The sequence below is a fragment of the Melozone crissalis genome, unplaced genomic scaffold, assembly GCF_028551555.1.
Source record: "Melozone crissalis strain CALT ecotype California unplaced genomic scaffold, PUWL_Pcris_2 ptg000017l_1, whole genome shotgun sequence".
In the NCBI taxonomy this organism is placed as follows: domain Eukaryota; kingdom Metazoa; phylum Chordata; class Aves; order Passeriformes; family Passerellidae; genus Melozone; species Melozone crissalis.
In genome coordinates, this window is record NW_026535795.1 from 12,461,941 (window position 1) to 12,482,727 (window position 20,787).

A 20,787-nucleotide genomic window follows, 5' to 3' on the forward strand; every position below is an offset into this window, starting at 1 on the left:
AAACCCGGCAGTCAGGCTTTAAAAGCTTCACAAGGAGATGTCTGAAGTGGCCTCACAGAGGAAACCTTGCTGCCCCAAAGCTGTCAGCCACTTTGTCTGCTTCACGTGGAGAATTCCAGCTCCTGCTTTCCCTCTTTGGCTGCTGCTGAGTCAGTCACAAAAGCCTGTAATTGCTCATTTCCTATGGAGAGAACCCCAGGGAGCACTTCCCAGAGCAAGGAGGGCTGTTTGTCAGGCAGAGTGAGACCTGACACGGTGTGGGATGTGTCCTGCCCCCAAGCAGGAGCACTTCATGTCAGAGTGAGACCTGACACGGTGTGGGATGTGTCCTGCCCCCAAACAGGCTTTAGCTGGGAGCACTCCTGGCCACAGCTCCAGCTGGGTGTCCCTGGCCAGCACTGGGAGCAGCTTCATCTGGGGAGAGAGCAGCAGGGACAGAAAAAGCCATTTAACTTGAAGTTCTGCTGGGATAGAACCTTGATTTCCACCCCTCAGGGATCTCCAGGGATGAAAGCTCTTTTGCAGCTCCATTTTCTCCTCTTTGGGGGGATCACTGTAGGATCATGCAGACAGAAATTCCCCATCTGCAGAGGGGAGGAAAGTCAGAAGGGTGACCCCAGCAGGACAGGGGCTTGGTTTTTGCTGTTGCTTCAGCATGTGGGGGGTTCAGGAGTGAACCTGAACCAGCAGTGGACCAGCACTGACATGATCAAGAGGCATCTGTCATTATGGAGAAAAATGGAAAAATAAACCATAATTCACAAGTGGAAAAGCTTTGTGTCTCTGGGTGTCCCTGGCCAGCACTGAGAGCAGCAGGGAGGGAAAAAGCCATTTAACTGGAAGTTCTGCTGGGATAGAACCGTGATTTCCACCCCACACTGAGTCAGGAGTAAGAGCAGAGGATCTCCAGGGATGAAAGCTCTTTTGCTGCTCCCTTTTCTCCTCTTTTGGCGGGATCACTGTAGGATCATGCAGGAAGAAATTCCCCATCTGAAGAGGAGAGGAAGGTCAGGAGGGTGACCCCAGCAGCACAGGGGCTTGGTTTTTGCTGTTGCTTCAGGGTATGGGAGGTTCAGGAGTGTGGAAAAGCTTTGTGCCACCTCTTTCTCCTGCCTGCATCCCCCCACAGCCTCTCAGCCTGTCCCTCCTTTACTCCACCAAGTATCAGCACAGCTCGGGGAGTGTGAGCACTGCTGCCACCCTGACTCAGCGCAGTGCAAACACTCAGCTCTTAATTACCAGCAGGGATTAAACCAGCCCGTTTATCTTCCCTGCTAACTCTCCCTCCCTCCTCCCTCTCTTCCACGAGCTAGCAGCAGCCTCCCCGTCTCTTTACACACGCTTTCTAAGTGGCTCCATTTCTCCCGCTGTAATTGATTTAATTAAGTCATTTGTTCCTTGTCTGAATGCTTAAATATTAACTTCCTGCCTTTGTCTCCAGCTGGATACTTCTCTCCCACAGCAGTTACCTCCCTGCCCGGGATCTGGCTGCAGGGACACGATTTCTCCTTGGCTCTGGCAGCCTGGGGTTGTTTGTGTGGTGTGGCATGTTCACTCTGCAAGTGTCTGGCTGCAGGAGAGTTTATTTAGCCCCTGTTTGCTTCCCTCTGCCAACACCCCAGAAGCTTTTTTTGGATTTGTGAGGCAACGCAATGGAAAGGGGAAAAAGGAAAAGAAAATTTTGAAATGCCTGTAATGAGTGAAAACAAGTGGCTGGGCTGTCGTGTAGGTGTTTCCTGCAGGATGTGGTGCACACATTCCCTTCCAGGGGCTCTCCTGGCACATCTGGAGAGGGGGTGGTGTCCAAGCAGCACAGGCCAAAATCCTGTTGCAGCCTGGGTGTCCTGATGGCTGCAGCAGCCCATCAGCAGGCAGGGCTGTGCTCTGGGAAGGGGTGGAAAAGCTGGAGAAGGGAAGTGTTTCAGCAAGGACACTGCTTTTAGCTTTGTGGACAAATGTGGCTTCATGTCCTCGCTGCAGAAAGCAACCTGGGGAAAAGCCACACAGAGGTGTTGGGATCTTTAGCTTGTCAGAGTGACCCCGAGAAAAGTTGGAAAGTCTCTTTTCCCAGCCCAGTGCTTGAAGGAGTCAGGGCTCTTCATTTCTCGGTCTCAAGATTGTTTATTGTATCTTATCTATAAAATATTTTCTCCTGTCCAGCTGAGGTCCATTCAGCAAGACAGTCCAGTCCAACCCTGCCCCAGGGCAGTGTTATGTCTTTATACTGAAAACTACCTGTACAATGTTTACAATTACTTCCCAATGCCTATCACCTATGTTGGACAGTGAGCTTCTACTCTAAATCAATCTGTAAGTGCCACCATCACAGCAGAAGATGGAGGCCAAGAAGAAGAAGGAGAAAGGCTGGACATACCCAGATTCCTCCATCTTGCCCCCCTGAACCCCCATTCTAAAAACCCCAAAATCTACTTTTCCACCTTGTGATAAATTCACTATCATTCTACTTAATTTGTCATGGCTTGCAGATCTTCATCTAAGGTTGGTAATTTGCTCTACGGGTCATAATCAAACCCACAGGGGCATCTTGGGCTCTGTGCCAGGGTCTCTGAGCCCCCTGGCAGGGGTCTTGGCTGCTCAGGACAGCCAGAGGATGTCCTGGGTCCTGACAAGAGGGGGCACAGCAGGCAAGCAAAAGTCAAATCTGGGTATTTTGGCTAAATTATGACCAAAGTTTCATTTAGAGAACAGTTCCCCTCCCCCTGGCTTGAGAAGGGGTGAGGCTCTAGGATCTGCTCTGGAGCTGGTCCCACACTTGGCTCCCGGGGGAGCAGAGCCCAGCCCCAAGGTGTCACTGAGCAGTTCTTTATATCCCTGGGATTTCTCTTCAAAGATTTACAAACCTTACCCCGTGCCCTCCAGTGGGCCCAGTGCTGGGGTGTTTGGGTCCCACCTTGTGGGAAGCAGCAGGGAGGGGGTTCCAGGGGAGCTGCTCCACAAACCCAGGGCATTTTGTGATTCCCCCACGTGTGAGCAGCCCCTGGCACGTTCCTGCTGTGCCTGCCCTGTGTCCATCCATGCCCAGCTCCATCCTGCACACAGACTGGGCTGCACAGAGCTGTGCCAGGGCCAAAGGGCTGAGGGAAGGCCAGTGCTGTGGCCTGTAGCCATGCCAGACAGGGAAGGGTGGTCCTGTGCCCTCTCCACAGACACCTCCTGGAGCATTTCTGCTGGCAGCAGGGACGTGCCAGCCCTTTGCCAGGTAGTCCTGGACAGCACACAGGGGGTTAATCCTCTGCCATTTGTGCTGCTAATGATTATATGTACTGTAATATCAAAGCTGGAGCTATTTATTTGCCATTGAGCAGGTGCTGCTGCTCCCACAAAGCAAATTTGCTTTCTCCTCCTGATGAAACAAGGAAAATAAAGGTTGCTCACGTCCCATTTCAGATATGTTTTTTTTTTCCCTGTGCACCAGCTGAAAGACAAACACAGAAAGGGAAGCAGAATGCATATTATGCAAGAAACCATATAATCTAGCAGCATCTTTGATTTGGCTGCTGCTGTCACAGACATGCATTTCACAGAGAGGCTTTTTTCTCCCCCCTTTCTTTTGTTCTTACTGGTTTATCATTTGTGGCTTTGTCATTTTGTTCCTTCTTCTTCTTCTCTTCTCAGCCTCTTCACAATGAATCTTCATTTTCCCTCTGACACACTTGTATCTAAATTTCCTTATTTCCTGCCTTTTTTTATTTATATCTGTTGCCTGGTGATTTGATCATGCTGTGGAATACAGGATTAGCAATCTCCGTGTCCTTGGGTACTGCTCAAGGACACCTGTTCGGCAAAGCACCATTTTCTTCCCCATTTTAACCCCTTCCAGCGTGGCTGTGGAATAGGAATAAATAACAATACCTTAAATATCCCCAGCGCTGCGTTGGCAGGACGTTGTAATCTTCATTCTTCAACAGCTGCCGTGGCCCTTCCTAAGGAGCTTACATGGGAATCTGAAGAATGTGACTCGAGGAAAAAAAAAAAGAAAAATGAATACATCCTCTTTGAACTTTGCAAATAGTTTAGCAGCTGTTCCTGTAGAGATAGCTCAGACTTTGCTGCAGAGTGAAATGCTAATTCAGCCATTAGCATCCAATGGGGTACCTGGCACAGGAATCCTCCAGGTCCCAGCTCCAGAATCCCGTGCCTCGGTGGGAGTTTGTCCATTAGCAGATCTCAAGCAGCGTTCCACAGCATGGTTTAAAAGGGCTGCCTGATTTGACAGAAATTAGAAGAAATTGAGCTCTAGATTGGAGCAAAGCTCTGCTAATTCCCCAGGAGGATTTTCCCCTGGCACAACAGCCCGGTGCCAGGCTGTGCCACCCACAGGGCCACCATGGGCCACATCTGCCCCAGAGCCCTGGTGACTGCCCTCCCTCAGGGGGATATCCTGGGGGTGGTAAGCCTGGAGACTCTGCAGAGAAGTCACTGGTGGGATTCACTCTGCCAATTTCTGCTCGTCCCTCTCCGAGCTGTTCCCTGCAGTATTTTGGTGAAGAGGAGGTTGGATTGGAGCCAAGCAATGGTGGAGATCAATGCCAAGGTGGCAGCTGCAGGAGTCTCTGGAACCAGCTTCTCTTTGTCAGCAAATCCAGCCACAAATCAAACCCCTGGGCAGGTGTTTCCATAGGCCCTGGGGAAATGAGAACAGAGGAACCAAGGAGCTCCCAAGCAATCTGCTGGGTGATCCCCAGGCTAACCCAGAGCTTCCCATCTGAAATGAGCACAGATTGGGCAAAACCAGCATTTTCAGTTGAGTTTTTGAGTCTGGGACACAAAGGTGCCAGAGATGAGTTCTCGCTCGTGCTTCACCGGGAGCAGTTCAGTAATGCTGAGTGACTCCATGGCCAAACACAAATGGGATTTTCTGACACAAATGTACAGCCTGGAGAACAACACAACTCCAGGGATCAAGTCACACTCCAGGGGTAAATTACCCAGCAGAAGAATTGCTCAGCAGAAAGTAATAGATCACCCATTTAATCAGATCCATCTGCTCATTGACCCTGATCCTTCAGCTGCTGACAGGACACTGCAGGGTCTGTGGTGGGACAGAGGCATTGAGAACCAGCTGTAAAGTTGTTTTATGGAAGAGCCACCAGAGGAGAGAGATCCCACAGGAACAGCCACGCTACAACTGCCCAATTCCAGCTTTGCACAGAGCTGTCAGCCCCAGAGCCACAGCAGGATGCACTTTCCTCCTGCAGCCCCAAAGCCCTGGCAGGGAGGGCTAGAAGGGTCCAGGCAGCTGCCCTGGCCTGGAAAGAGGCTTCAGCATCTTCTGGGCATCGAGAAAAGCCATGCACCAGAGAGGGATCAAAGCACCAACCCCAAAGAAGGCTTCAAGAGAGGTCTGGTGGAGACCAGGATAACGATGGGGAGGATGGGAAAGGTCATATCTGCTTTTAACAGCTCCATGAGTGTCACCGTCCTTCTTGGAGAGCAAGACCAGATGTTTGGAAGGTGAATGGTGTGTAGTTTTCATTGGAGGTTAGGGTTTGGATTTGTCACCTTCCTGTTCCCTTTGGAATCTTCAGTGGATTGTCCTGGGAATGCACTTGTGCCCTCACATGGAGTGAGGGATGACTTCCACCCTATTGTCTTTGTGGGGTGCCCTGATGAAGGCAGGAATGATGAATCTGACTCCGTGTTCTCAGAAGGTTAATTCATTACTTTATGATATTATGTTATATTAAAGAATACTATACTATACTAAAGAATACAGAAAGGATACTTAGAGAATGCTAAAAAGATAATAATGAAAACTGGTGAGTCTCTCCAGAGCCCTGACACAGCTTGGCCCTGATTGGCCAAAGAGTGAAAACAACTCCCAGCAGAATGCACTGGAACAATCACCTGTGGGTAAACAATCTCCAAACACATTGCACATGTGAGCACAGCACAGGAGAAGCAAATGAGAGAAGAATTGTTTTCCTTTTCTCTGAGGCTTCTCAGCTTTCCAGGAGAAAAACCCTGGGTGAAGGGATTTTTCCAGAGAATGTGAACGCCACACCACTCCATGAAGTTAAGGCAGTGGAGAGCAGGAACCTCTCAGGATGCTTTAACCAATGGCAATTTCTGCAAGCTCTTCCATTGATTCTCCAAAGGAATTGCTTCCCAACACTGTGTCTCCACCAGGATAAAGCAGGAGAGCTCTCCTGAAACCATACAAATAGTTCCCACAGCCAGGGTCTTCCCTGGAGGTACCCTCAGGATTGTTGACCTCAAGACTTACCAGATAATCCAGACCACAGGCTTTATTCTGGAAGTGTAGTTTGAGTTAGTTGGTTTTCATGGTGGGAGGGACAGAATAAGTCTTGAAGGGCATACAGAATGGGATACAAGGAGGAAAGGAGGATCTGGGGAGAAATAAGGATAACCTGTCCATATTTCCTATTTGCCTTTCCAGTGGCTGTGGTGAGGATTTGTGGAGAGAAAGGGGAATGTGGCAGGGAGGACATGCTTTGAGACATCTTGTGAATAAGCCATAAGTTATGGGGACCTCAAGACATATCTTGCAGGAAAGTGTATAATAGTTACAAGAAAAACCCTGCAGACTTACAAGCAGAATAAAAACCAAATTTACACATTTGGGAGAAGAAAAAACCAGTCGTGGAATCATAGAAAGAAGGGCAAGGAGAGACTTAAGAGGTCAACCAGCCCATACTGATGCCTGAAGTCAGGATCATCTCTACTTAAGCCATTCCTGATGGATGTGTTCCTAATCTGTTCTTAAACCCTCAGTGGTGGAGATTACACATCTTCCCAGGCAATGTCTTCCCATGCTTAATTATCCTCACTGCTCCCAAGCCTTCCCAGAGCTTACCCAACATTTCCCTTGGTGTAATTTAAGCCTATTTTGCTTCTGTTCCTACATGCAGAGCAGCACCCTGTGCCTCCTTTGCTACATCATGGTGGCTCCTCTTGATCTTGCCCCCCAGCTTTCCTCCTGGACACCTTTCCTGCACTTCCCATCTCTCCCCTTCTGACATTTTACCTTTTTTATGAAGCAAAACACCCCAAACTCCTCCAGGTATTGCAGCAGAGACCCTCCCACTTGGGGTCAGCACACCCCTCGATTTTTTGGGGGAGAGTTTGAGCTATTCCCCTCGTTCCCCAGGCTTGGGGAGCAGGATTCCTGCTGGAGCAGGAGGGCTGGGATGCAGAGGTGACAGAGAACAGCCCCGGCTGTCGCTCAGTGCCTGCGCGACACGGAGCCGCTTGTGGGCGTCAGCGGGGTTTGCAGTAATTGTCTTCTCTAATTAACTTGTTATCAAACAAGAACATTTCATTATGCTACAATTACTGGCTGCTTTGCTGAGACACAGAGGTGTCAGGATTACGATCCCGACATATGCTTCTTACAGCTCTGATTTTTTTCTTGTTTTCATAATCACTAACCATTTTTATTTCCTATCCCCCCCTCCTCCCTCCAACCCACCCACTCACTTAATGACTAATGAATCCTCCTGCTAATGAATAAGGAAAATAAATCAGTGGGCATGGCAGGTTAGGAAGAAAAACATGCAAAATGTTTTGAGGATCCTTAAATCTGATAAATTACTTCAAAATTAAAATCCCTGGGAGAAAATGGGATTTAATTAGAAAGTAACGTGGTTTTGTCAATGTTTAAATTAAAATTTTAAAGGTTATAAATGCTGCACTAGAGCTGCCTTTCCACAGAGGATTTGTGAGGAGCTTTGTTCAGATCCCACGTCAGCGTGGTGATTCCCTGGGGACAGGCAGGGAGCCCTGTGTGGGTGCAGGGCAGGACTGCAAAATTCCCACCAGGAGACCCTTAGGGATGGTTCTTTGCAATGAGGGTGGTGGCACAGGTCACCCAGAGCAGCTGTGGCTGCCCCTGGATCCCTGGAAGTGTCCAAGGAGAGGCTGGACGGGGCTTGGAGCAGCCTGGGATGGTGGAATAACCAATTCCATGGGAATGCCAATTCCATGGCACTCATGGAATGGTGGAATAGACCATGGTTAGACACCATAGAAGGTGTCCCTGCCCATGGCAGGGGTGGATCAAAACAGTGCCTTCAACCCAAACCATCCTGGTGCCTTCAACCCAAACCATCCTATGATTAAAACACAGATAATTCACCAGGAATCTTCCAGAACTTGCAGCTCACCAGAGAAACATCAGGGAGCACAATCCCTGAGCTCACCCTGCTGGTGGCCAGGCTTGGCCTCCAATGAGCCATTGGCTGCTCCTGCCCAGTCCTGCACCAAACCCCACCCAGCAGCACATCCCAACACGAGATCTCTAAAAGAGACAAGAACAGATGAGGAGTGACATAAAAAAAAAGGAGTTTAGCAGGAAAAGCAAGTGATGGGGATGAAGATAGGCACAGACTTTATTGGTTATTTATTTATTTGTATTTAGCTTTAGGAAGTCTCATTTACCTGTCCAGAAATTGCAGGTTTTGCTCCAGGCAAGTCTTGCTAATAATTAAATTTATCTTTGCACAGCTCTGAATACTTTGTTTTCCCACCATACTGGGGGAAAAAAAAAGGTAAAACCACTCTTGTATTTTGCTGTTATAGAGGAAAAATAATTTAAATATTCTCCATAGGGCAGCATCCAGCTGTGGCCTCTCTTAACACTGAGATACAGGAATTCCTATTTCATTGCTGTGAGGGCATCAGGTACCACATTTAGGAGCATCCACCAGCTCTGCTGCTGAACACAATAAATTCTGTGGTGCTGTGATGGGCACAAACCTCCCCCAGTGGAAGGTGTCCCTGCCCATGGCAGGGGGATGGAACTGGAGGAGCTTTAAGGTCCCTTCCAACCCAAACCACTCTTTGGTTCTATAATAAAAGATCTGGAGATTGTAGAGAAAGGTAATAGCTTTTATTAAGGGAACTGATACTGTTTGAAGAAATAGTTACTTTTCACAGGCAAACTCTTCTTCAGGCTGACATTTTGAAAAGTAATTTTGTTCTGAATGGAGCAAATGTAATATTTCCTGAATGCCATAAAGCCAAAGACAAACGTAGAGAAATGCTCCATTTCAGAAAATTGCCATCTGAGACCTCCAGTGTGTTGAGTCAAAACGTTTCATTACAGGACTCACTGTGATTTAGCAATGAAAATAAGGCTTTCAATCCATTTTTAATAGAATTTATCTGTACTGATTTTAAACTCACATTCAGTTCAACTGCTGGAAGGTTACTCTCCCTTCAGAGGTCAGTGCTGGGAGGGAGTCTGCCATGGCCATGGAAATTTGCAGGGGAAATAAGCTAAATCATAGAATTGTGGGATTGTTCTGGTTTGAAAATAACTTCAGGATCATCCTGTCCAACTGTCAGCCCAGCACTGCCACTGCCACCTATTGCATTTGGGCTCCCCCCAGATGAAGGCAGGAATGATGAATCTGACTCCGTGTTCTCAGAAGGCTCATTTATTACTCTATGATACTATGTTATATTAAAGAATACTATACTATACTAAAGAATACAGAAAGGATACTTACTGAATGCTAAAAAGATAATAATGAAAACTGGTGACTCTCTCCAGAGTCCTGACACAGCTTGGCCCTGATTGGCCAAAGAGTGAAAACAACTCCCAGCAGAATGCACTGGAACAATCACCTGTGGGTAAACAATCTCCAAACACATTCCACATGTGAGCACAGCACAGGAGAAGCAAATGGGAGAAGAATTGCTTTCCTTTTCTCTGAGGCTTCCCAGCTTCCCAGGAGAAGAATCCTGGGTGAAGGGATTTTTCCAGAGAATGTGAACGCCACACCGCCCAGTGCCACATCCATAGGTCTTTTATACACCTCCAGGAATGGTGGCTCCACCATCTCCCTGGTCAACCTGGTCCAGGGCTGTGCAACCCTTTCCATGGAGAAATTCTTCCCAATATCCAGCCTAAATCATCCTGGGCAGAGAATGTGCCCGCCAGGCTTCAGCATTTCAACTGCTGAAAGCTGTTGTTGGTTTTAAAGCTGAATTAAATACATGCAAATCTGTTCTAATTGAAATCAACTTTCAGTGCATCATTTGAGGAAGGTTTTGGGTTTCCAGTGGAGAAGAGGGTTGGTGGGTATTTTCCCTGGGAATTCCTGCCTTTATCCTGAAATTTTAATTCTGTTTTAAAATAACTCCTTTGCTCAGTTTAATCTGTGTAATCCTATGGGGACTTACTGCTGGGGGCAAAGTGGATCACACCATTATTTATTGAAGGTCTTCATCTGCATGTGGAAGACCAGGATCCAGGCAGGACGGGGACCAGCACTGACATGATCAAGAGACATTTCTCATTATGGGGAAAAAATGGGAAAATAAACCATTATTCACTCTTCCAAATATTTTCTTTTTTTCTTGGGGAAGTGAACTGTCCTGGTACTTGCTGCTTCCCTGCAATCTCCAGCTCACCAAGTCATAACACAAGGGAAAAATCTCAGGTTTTGTAAGATCAGAAAGCAGTTCCCAGCTGTCCAGACTGCAGGGAACAGCTGGGGTTTTGAGCTCTAAAGGAGAATATTGGGAAAACCCAGAAAACAAATTGATAATTTAGGAATTCTGACTGTCTCAGGTGTTTTTAAGGTGGTCACCATCACAGAATCATAGAATGGATTGAGTTGGAAGGGACTTTAAAGATAGTCCTGTCATTTGAGGATTTGGGCTTTTGTCTTGCTCTTCTAAGAGCCTGGATCACTCTTTACTCAGCTTCCTGCTGGGAAGGGATTTCATTGTGTTCATCTTATAAAATCAGACTGTGTCTCTTACCTGTCTAAACACACAGACCACTCTGACCAGAGATCCCAGCACGGGATCAGATCAAAAATCCCACCATGGTCCACTCCAGGGATTTCATTTTCTTGGTGTAAATTCCCCTGCAGCAGAATTGAGTTTTTCATGCACAGAGCCCCACTGAAGGGGGCTCCCACTGAGCAGGTGGGGTACAGCCAAGCCCAGCTGCCCCCTGTTCCCTCTACTAATGGTTTTCCATCCCTTGGTCCTTCCAGGCATACAAGAGGAAAACAGAAGCTGCCAAGAAGGAGTACCTGAAAGCCCTGGCTGCGTACAGGGCCAGCCTCGTCTCCAAGGTACAGCACACCCACAGACAGGGTACAACCCACAGCAGTCCCCAGGGAGAGGCACATTTATCAGAAATGCTGTATAATTTTGATATCAGAGCTGATCAAAGCATCAGCACCTTCCCAAGGGGCTGAAAGAGAGGCTCTGTGGCACGGTTAGGGCAGGAGCTGGGCTGTCATCTGCTTCAGAGCCCTGCAGTGAGACCCCACTTTGGATAGGTTTACTTTGGGGGGTTTCATCAGTGTCCCTGTGTGGGGTGAAGGGAGGCATGTGCTCTATGGCTTTGGGGTTTTTCCCAGTTTCACCAATGTGCTCTTCTGCAAGACTTGGTTTTCAGCAGAGCAACACAGTGTGGTTCTGACTGCTGGGTGAGAAAGGATCAGGACTATCATCACAGGGCCCATCACAGGACAAAACCCTCATTGTCCAACCCAGAAAATTTCCCCTTATCCTTCTCTCCTTCCTGCCAAAATGATTGTCCTGTGCATTATAGACCCACCAGGGCTGCAGGGATGCACAGGATGGGGAAAGCAGAGGGTTTACAGACCCATTTATACTCTGCTGGAAGGAGGATGGGTTTGTCAGCCACCCAAAGCAGTGAGCTGCTGGGGGGCAGTTTGCCTCTGCACTGGTTTGATGCCTTGTGAGGGCTGACCTAGAACAGAGGCTGGACAGAGCTAAAGAATAAAGCAGGGATTTATTAGGAGGCCTCAATGGATGCACCTTGGGCAGCACAAGAGCCCAGCCAGGGCTGCACCCAAGATGAACCAAAATGGCCCCAAAATGCACAACCGGGCACGGGGTCTCTCACTGTGATCAGTTCTGCTCCATTTGCACCTTGCAGTTCATTGTCCCATTCCAGCTTTAGCCCATGCAGTCCCACCCTGCTTGTTTTTCTCTCTGCAGCCCACGGTGTTTGTGCTCCTGGGCTGAGATTTGGATCATTTGTCCTTGGTGCCCAGCTGGAGCAGGAATTGTTTTGTCTCCCTGCTCTGTGGGGAGAGCTCACCATCCCCTCGTATGAAGCCCAGACCCACACACTAAAGCAGCACAGAATCTGGAAAATATAAAAGCTAAAACCTGAGGTTTCAGGTTCACTCCCCCTGAAGCTCCAGTCTCTGCCAAAGGCACAGTTGAGTTACTGGAGTTAATTTTCCAGCTATGGAAACAATCACCTGTGGATAAACAATCTCCAAACACAGGCTGTGGGCACTCAGCTGCTGCAGGGCTGGCAGTTCATGGGGCAGGTGGGCGAGGAGCAGGATCCATGGGGATCCATGTTGAGTGGAGGGTGTACCCAGTGAATAGAGGGAATCAGTGGGTAAAGCCTGCTAGGATTGCAAATACTCCTCCTACAGACAGTATGTAGTGGAAGTGGGCTGCCATGTAGTAGGTGTGGTGTAGTGTGACCGTGTTCACAGGGGTGAACATCCAAGGATGAGGGAAGAGTTGAGGATTTGACTCCATGTGTCAGAAAGCTTGATTTATTATTTTATTATATATATTACATTAAAACTATACTAAAAGAATAGAAGAAAGGATTTCATCAGAAGGCTAGCTAAGAATAAAATAGCAAAGAATGATAACAAAGGCTTGTGGCTCAGAGAGCCCGAGCCAGCTGGGCTGTGAGTGGCCATTAATTACAAACATCCAAAATGGGCCAATTAAAGATCCACCTGTTGCATTCCACAACAGCAGATAATCATTGTTCACATTTTGTTCTTGAGGCCTCTCAGCTTCTCAGGAGGAAAAATCATACGGAAAGGATTTTCCATAAAAGATGTCTGTGACAGTGTAGGGCAATGTTTAGTGAGGGGTTTGCTAAGACAATCTCTGGCGGGGATAGCCCACGGGTGGCTATCTGCACTTATGGATATCTCAGGATGCATATCACTGTTTCCTCTTTCCCTTCCTCACCACCTCCCTCTCTGTTTCTCCACAGAGCTCTGCCGACCAGGGGGAGACGAAAAGCACCCAGAGCAACCCCCCATCCAAGATGATCCCTCCCAAGCAGCCCATGTACCCCATGCCTCCTCAGGCATCCTCGCCCTACCCCGGCCTGGGCTCCTTCCTGTCCCCATCGGAGCTGCAGAGCTACCGTGGGCACCCTCACGCGGGGCTGCCCCGCACGCTGCCCTCCAAGCCCCTGCTGCCCAGCATCAGTGCCTCCCCACCTCCCTCCTTCCAGATCAGCCCCCCGCTCCACCAGCAGCTGTCCTTGCACCACCCGCAGAGCTCGCTCCTGCCCCAGCCCCTCAGCATGCAGCAGGTCCCCCAGCAGCCCCTCCTGTCCCCCCCCATGGCACTACAGGTACAGCCCCCCATCAACGCCTCGCCACCCGGACAGCAGGTCAGTGTGGGGCTCCGTGGGGATGGGCGCATGGAGCACCAGGAGGGGGTGAGGGAGATGGGAATGGGGCTCAGCATGGAGAAAAGGAGGTTCGGGGGGGAACTTGTGTGTGAAAAATGCTAATCGGTTGTTTTTTAAAATGTTGAAAGTTTAATGGTAATAAAATGGTTATAAAATAGTAATATAATTAGAGTAATAATAATTTGGACAATTTGGATTTGGACAATATAAGACAATTAAAACAAAGAGTTATGGACGGTCCGGGTACCTTTTCTGGGCAAAATAACCCCAAAAAGGCTCCCACGTTAACAGAGGATTAACCCTTAAAAACAAAAGCCTGTTGCACATTCATACACCTCATTCATGATGCATAAATTCCATTCAAAACAGGATTCTGTCTGGGCAGTGTCAACTTCTTCCTCTTAATCCTAACTCGGCTGAGTGAGGAGGGAAGAAATTCATTTCTCCTGATAATGGGGCAATAAATTCTCTTTCTCTAAAAGATGCAGGTGTCCTGTGGCTGCTATCTGCAAGTCCTCTCTTTAAAAAAAACTATCGTACATAGCATAGTTTCTATTTTTACATTATGTTATAACCTAAAACTATATTTAACACACTACTTAAGAAAGTTAATACAGCATAACTTTCTAACATAACACATATAATATTCATTTTAATATTTGTAAAAAGCCAATCATAAAATACGCATTTTTCACATTGTGACTGCCTGACAGGAGGGGACAGCCCCAGGTCGGGCTGTGCTCACAGGGAATGGGGACAGCACAAGAAGAGATGGCCTCAAGTTGTGCCAGAGAAGGCTTAGATTGAAAATTAAACAAAATGTCTTTGTTGAAAGTGTTATCAGGCAGTGGAACAGCTGCCCAGAGTAGTGGTGGAGTCACCATTCCTGCAAGCATTCAAAAAATGTGTAAATGTGGCACTTGGGGACAGGGTTTAGTGTCTCTGTCCCTTGGGCTCCCCCTGTGCTCTGAACTGACAGGTCTGGGGACAATGCCTGTAAATGTGATTATGCACTGTCATTAAATCTGCACTTCTCCTGCTTTGCATGCCCCTGTAACCCTCCTTTTGCTCTCCACCCTGCAGGACTTCTCCCATATTTCGTCTGAGTTCCAGAACAGCGTTGGACCCCGTTCTCCTGGAGCATCAAACCCCCCAGGAAGCACTGAGTGGGACAGCGACTACCCCAGCAGGGAGTGTGGGGTCAACCACTGCAGGCCAGTACACAAAACAGCTCCTTGCTCGTGCACATCTGGGCTGGGACAGTGACAGTGCCCCACAGCTCCCTGCTGCCCTAAAATGTGTGCCCAGTTGTGCTCAGGGCAGCTCAAGGCTCCCTCAGCTCTGTAGGCTCGCTGAAGTGATGCCATGAAGGAGGTAGCTTAAAAATCATGGATAAATTCTTCATTGGATATGAAAAGTTGTCCTTTTTTCCTCTCTTTTTTTATTTATTTCCATTCCATGGGAGGGTTAGACACATTTCTTTCTGTAGCAATCCCCTCAGCAGAGTTCCTGGAGGTTTGAAAGCAGCCATGTCCATAAGGGCAGGCCTCAATGTGGCCTTCCAGTGCTTAGAGAGTCTTACTAACCTTATTAGAATCTCTCTAACCTTATTAAAAGGTTAGAGAACAACTAATTGCAAAGGAAGATAGTTATAGGACAAGGGGGAATGGCTTTAAATTGAAAGAAAAGAAATTTAGATTAAATGTTAGAAAGAAATCCTTCCCTGTGAGGGTGGGCAGGCCCTGGCACAGGGTGCCCAGAGCAGCTGTGGCTGCCCCTGGATCCCTGACAGCGTCCAAGGACAGGGCTTGGAGCAGCCTGGGACAGTAGAAAGTGTCCTTGTCCATGGCAGGGGATGGATTGAGATGGCCTTTAAGTCCCCTTCCAACCCAGACTATTCTGTGGTTCTATGATAAGCAATGTTCCTCTGTTCCTAAAGCAATTGCTGTTATCACTGAGGCCACAACCTCCCAGAATTGTCCCTACCAGCAGGACCCTTACCATTCCTGGGGCTGGTGTACAAATCCTCCATCCTCCCTAGAGCCACACAATGCTCCATCCCCCTGCCCCATGCAGGAAAGCCCCACTTGTAAGAGCTGAAATGAGAGATGCAGGACTCCAGGGACTCTCCAAAATTGAGTTTATTCCATCCAAGATGTTCCAGCAGCCCAGGGTGGTGGGTGACAGAGCTGTGCCCACAGCTGTCAGCTCCAGCTGCAGGCAGGCCTGGAGACCCTTTGGTTTGGTTACAATGCATTATAGACTTTTCTTTGCTGAGCAACTTAATACAGTACAACCAATCTATACCTTAACTTTTATCTATAGCCTATCATAGCTACTGTAATTACCACATTCACATTACTGTTCTCCAATCACTACAAGTGACAGTTTAAGCTCCAATCACTACATTACAGTTTAAGCTAGAAGTTGTTTTTCAGTTTTCTTGCAGTGGAAAATTCTGTGACCTTTTTTCTACAAGAACCTTTTTTCTACAAGATGTAAAAACATCTTCTTGTTTGGAGTGGGTTTATCCTTTGCTCTAAGCCATAAAAACCCCTTCTAACTAACACACCCTTCGCCTCCTTGGTTAGCCAGTAAGACTGGCTCAGCAATTCTTTTCTTCTATATCAAAACTTGCTTCCATCTCCATTCCTTCATCAGACTCCACATTTAAAAATCTTTCTGCTAAGCACACATATCTGTGAGACTTTCTTGTCAAACTTTCATCCTTCCCAACATCCACTGACATCTGCACGCATCTTCCCCTTATGCCCTGCAAGCTCTGACATGAATGTGCCAGTGTGAAGGTCCCTTTAATGCTGCTGGAAATCTCCAATAGATGAAAATATCATGATAATCTTAAAGCTGGACAGCAGGGAATGTGTGAAAGCCATTTCCAACCTCTGCTCTTGGTTTTGTGGCTCTGTTGTGCTCTAGAACATTCTTGGGGTTCTCTGTGGCAGCAGCCTGGGAAGGAGGCTGGATATGGTTGGAGTATTGATTTCCTTCAAGTGCTGGAACACAGTGCTTTCACCAGAAATAATAAAATAATAACCAGCTCCCAGGCTTTTCAGAGCACAGCTCTGTCTGTGCCAGCAGAGCACTCACCGCTGCTGGGCTGGGCACAGAGTGTACAGACATTTATTTCTTCCAGAGCAATAAATAACTGCCTGATCCATTAGAATATCCCTGCTGTCTGCCTGCCCCAGGGGCTCAGGGACATGGATAGCTCTGACCTTTGCATGCTCCTTCCTGAAGTCTCTGCAGACAGCCTGGAAGAGGGAACAGGACCAGGACCTGATTGTAAAAGTCACTTCACATGTCATGGGCAAAATGCTGAAGGTGCCTGTGGGGCTGTGGCACACGGATCCTGATTTCCAGAGGTGCTGGGCAGATCCCAGGAATGAACTCCCCTAGAAATAAGCATCACTTCTTAAGGGATCAGCTGGGAAAACATTTGATTCCCTGTGCAAATCCCACTGCCTGGGTCCCATGCAGAAAGCCCAGGGCACTCCAGAGACAGGTGAAATGTTCCCACAGCCACGAGGACTGAATCTTCTGTTGCTAAAACAAGCTCTGTGACATCTGGCTAGAATGGCACACTGTAAGCAGAGGGCCCATGCAATTCATGATCAAAGCTCAGGCATTTCATGCCTTTGTCACAGCAGAAATATCAAATTTCATGGGTTTATCACAGCTTCCTGGGAAAAAAAAAAAAAAAACAGACAGATTATGCAGAGACTTCCAGATAATTATTAGAGTAGATAACAGCAAGGAACTCAGATGGATAGAGATCAGTCCTGCAGAAAGTGCTTAGTGCACTGAAAATGTCATAGTGTGTGCTGAGGAAGGAGCCATCTCCTGTGACTGAAGGCACAGCAGTGCCCAAAGCTGAATTGTTCTCATTTATTGCAAACCTGGTGTGCCAGCAGTGCCCTCCCCTCCTGCTTCTGCTGCCCTGAGGATTTGCAGCCTCAGAGCCCCCTCTGCATCACCTGGAGCAGTCACAGACAGCTGCAGCTCCTGTGCCTCAAGGCTGCTCACAAGCCAAGAGAAGAGATGATCTGGATCTCCTCAGCCAGGGCAAGGAAGGATGGGGCAAAGGAGAATGGCTTCCTGTTGTCATTACACTGCAAAGGTTCCATATTGTTGTCTCCTTATTGCAAGAGTTCTGTACCTCCCCAATGTTTCTCATAGTAAGCACCAACTCTTCATTCTCACAGTAGCTAACTGACTCCAGTTCCCTTCTCAACCATCGCCCCACTCTTTTATAGAACTCTTCTTCTCATTGGCTACAGCTGTGGCCTGTTAAGATCAGGCCTGCTCCTAATCTTTGATAATTAACCCAGCTGCAACTCCTTAGGGGTAAGATTACTTTCTGTACTACCTTTATTTTCTTATATTCTATCCCCCTACAGCTTCCCACTGCCAGGGCAGGGTTAGATGGGATATTAGGAGGGAATTGTCCCCAGTGAGGGTGGGCAGGCCCTAGCACAGGGTGCCCAGAGCAGCTGTGGCTGCCCCTGGATCCCTGGCAGTGCCCAAGGCCAGGCTGGATGGGCTGGGAGCAGCCTGGGACAATGGAAGGTGTCCATGGGAACAAGAGGAGCTTTAAGGCCCATTCCCACCCAGTCCACTCTAGGATTCCATGATTCCCCTGACTCTTCTCCTTTTCACTAATTTCAAAGTGACGTTCAAAGTTGTCATGGGGCTCCTCCACAGCACCTTTCATTAGCTGGGTGGGTCCAACCCTCAGCAGATCTTGGGCACAGCAGTGATAAAGGGATGTTGTCTCCATGGGTTTGGTCCATCTGTGCTGCCCTAGGTATATCTGAGGAGTCTCTGGACCATGTAATGGCCCATTTCAACCTCAGAAGTGCATTCAGCTTAATTGCAATTAAAGCAGCACTGTGAGGAACAAAACCTGGCTGAAAGAGAAGGGATTGTTCTTGATGGGATGTGATTCAGCTGCAGAGCCCCAGATTCCTGGCAGAGAGGATCCTCCCAACCTCCCCAGCACACAGACAGCCCTGCTGGGTTATGAATTTTATTTCATGTCTAACCTTGATATTTCTTTAGCTTCCAACATCTGTTGGCACTGGGTTAGCTGGGGTAAAACCTCCCAAGCCTCATTTTCTTTTGTGTTTGTCATCCAGATAACTTCAGAAGAACTGACAAAGTTGTCTTTCTCTCTGTCCTTCTCTATCTAATCAGGGAACTGCTGTAGGGATTTTTGTTTCCCAGCCTACACTTGCTAGTTAAAATGCCATCAAATGACACTTCTTCCCTCATGCCCTGCAAATTCTGGGATGAGCACACACTCCTTAATTCATAACTCAGCCATGCTGGAGAGAGAGTTTTAAATGTTCCTTACCTCCTGCTCTCCCTATTCTTAATGACTTTGTGCTTACTGACTTCCATCCAATTTTCCTGGCTCTTTCTGGGCTGAAGCCCAAGCTGTCCTAGATTGTGAGCAAAGACATGGGAGCAATTCTCAGCTCCTGCTTGGTGTTTGACTATCACTTCCCACAAGTGACTGCAGCACACAATTTCAATGCGTTTTTGCCACCACATCACAAACTCCTTTCCCAGTCCCCTGTCTCCCTCACCTGACAGCCTGGTTCTGGCACTTGCTCTTTCCCAGCACTGAATTCCTCTGTTCCACAGGGATTTTCTCCAGGGGAGCTGCCTCACCTCCACCAGAGGTGCAGCTTGGTTTACAATCACGTGCAAACCTTTCTTAATCCCTAATTCAATCTTAACTCCTCAAAGCACCTCCCTTGTTTTTCCTACCTTGTTTTCTGATCACAAATCTCTCCACAATCTCCTTTCTGATTACAAATCTCTCAAAAAAAACATTCTCCAGGGGTTGTGTCCTTTCCATCCTAAAACATTCTATGATTACCTTTGTCTCCTCTCACTTAGGTATTTTTGGGATAACACTGAACTGGATTCATCTTTCTATGAATTTCCTCTTGTTTTAAGGCATGGATTAGGTTCTTTTTGTCATTCTTTAGCAACAAATTTTCCCCCCTCTTTTTGTCATCCTTTAGAAACTTTTCCCCCCTCTGATTTAGGCTAAAAGTTGGGGTACTGTCCATTACACCTTGTCCAGGCATAAAAACCAATGTACAGCCACTAGATCCAGGCATTTATAACCTCCCTAATTCCTTCCAACAATGAACTGATCCTCTCCAAAGGGGGAAATTTTCTAAATCAGCAGCTAAATGAGCAAACACTATAAAAAGGCAAAGATAACCCATCACAACTGCACTTAGTTTGGATTCAATTATTTATGGTAATACTTTGTAATGAACTGGGAAATGCTCTGCAGCATGCTGTGTAAAATTAATGAAGTTTTAGGACTGGAATACCTCGCTGCTGCTCAGTGGCATTAAATCTTTTCTGAGTGCAGGAGGGAAGCCTGTGCATTTTAAATGCAGATTATAAAATGTGGAGATTAGCAGAGGGTGGGCTCTTGACTCTGTCAGAAGACAGCTCTATCAACACCAGCCCTGCTCTGCTGTCTGCCCCTTCCCTATTATTCCACTCACAAACACACCCACACCAGAACCTCCCAAGACTTCTAACTTTAACTTTTAACAATTTCTAAAGCCAAGATGTCTTTATGGAGCTGCTGATTTTTCCATTGTGTGTGTCCCATTGGAAGTCCTGAATCTCAGACCAAAAGCCCCACAGATCATCAGCCAGGGGAGAGGGACTTCAGCCGCTTCTCTCTGTACTATGTCCCAGAGAAAAGGGCATCTGGGCTCCCTCTTTGGGCTCTCCTTGTTTAGTGTGAGAATGAGCACATTTGATCCAAAATTCACTCTCTAAACCTGCTTGGCTCAGCCTCAGGTGTGGTGAAGCAGGGGATGGTGGCCCTGGGGCTGATCCCAGGCACAGCATTGCAACATCCTCCTGGTGGGATCTACAGGGACCCCCAGAGCTGGCCCTGCCCTGCAGCCCCACCAAGCCACAGGAAGAAAATGATGTTGTAGCCTTTATAGCTGAAATTCAGGAAGAAATAAAATTGCATCCAACTCTCAGGGAGACTTTCTCAATCTCTACAACTACAGCCTGAAATTCAGGGTTGGAGTTAGGGTTACCTCCTAGGGTTGGGTCAGGGCTACCCCCTGACAGAAGGTGTAGCCAGGTGAGGGTTGGGCTCACAGGACAAGATGAAACAGCCTCAAATTGCACCAAGGGAGGTTTAGATTGGGTATTTGGAAAAAAAATCTGCACAAAAAGAGCGGTCAAGCATGGAAGAGCTCCCAGGGCAGTGGTGGAGAGACCGTCCCTGAGGGGGCTTTAAAAGCCACATGGATGTGACACTTGGGGACATGGTT

At 47.7% G+C, this 20,787-nt stretch overlaps 1 protein-coding gene across 1 annotated transcript in view; it reads left to right on the forward strand.

Moving 5' to 3' along the window:
- The window catches only part of TOX2 (TOX high mobility group box family member 2), a 172,785-nt gene that overhangs the window by 149,449 nt on the left and 2,549 nt on the right, over nucleotides 1–20,787 (forward strand). Inside the window, exons 6-8 of the mRNA XM_054274919.1 lie at nucleotides 10,995–11,075; nucleotides 13,010–13,417; nucleotides 14,522–14,652. Coding sequence (XP_054130894.1) covers nucleotides 10,995–11,075; nucleotides 13,010–13,417; nucleotides 14,522–14,652 — 620 coding nt within the window. The remainder of the gene's footprint in view (nucleotides 1–10,994; nucleotides 11,076–13,009; nucleotides 13,418–14,521; nucleotides 14,653–20,787) is intronic.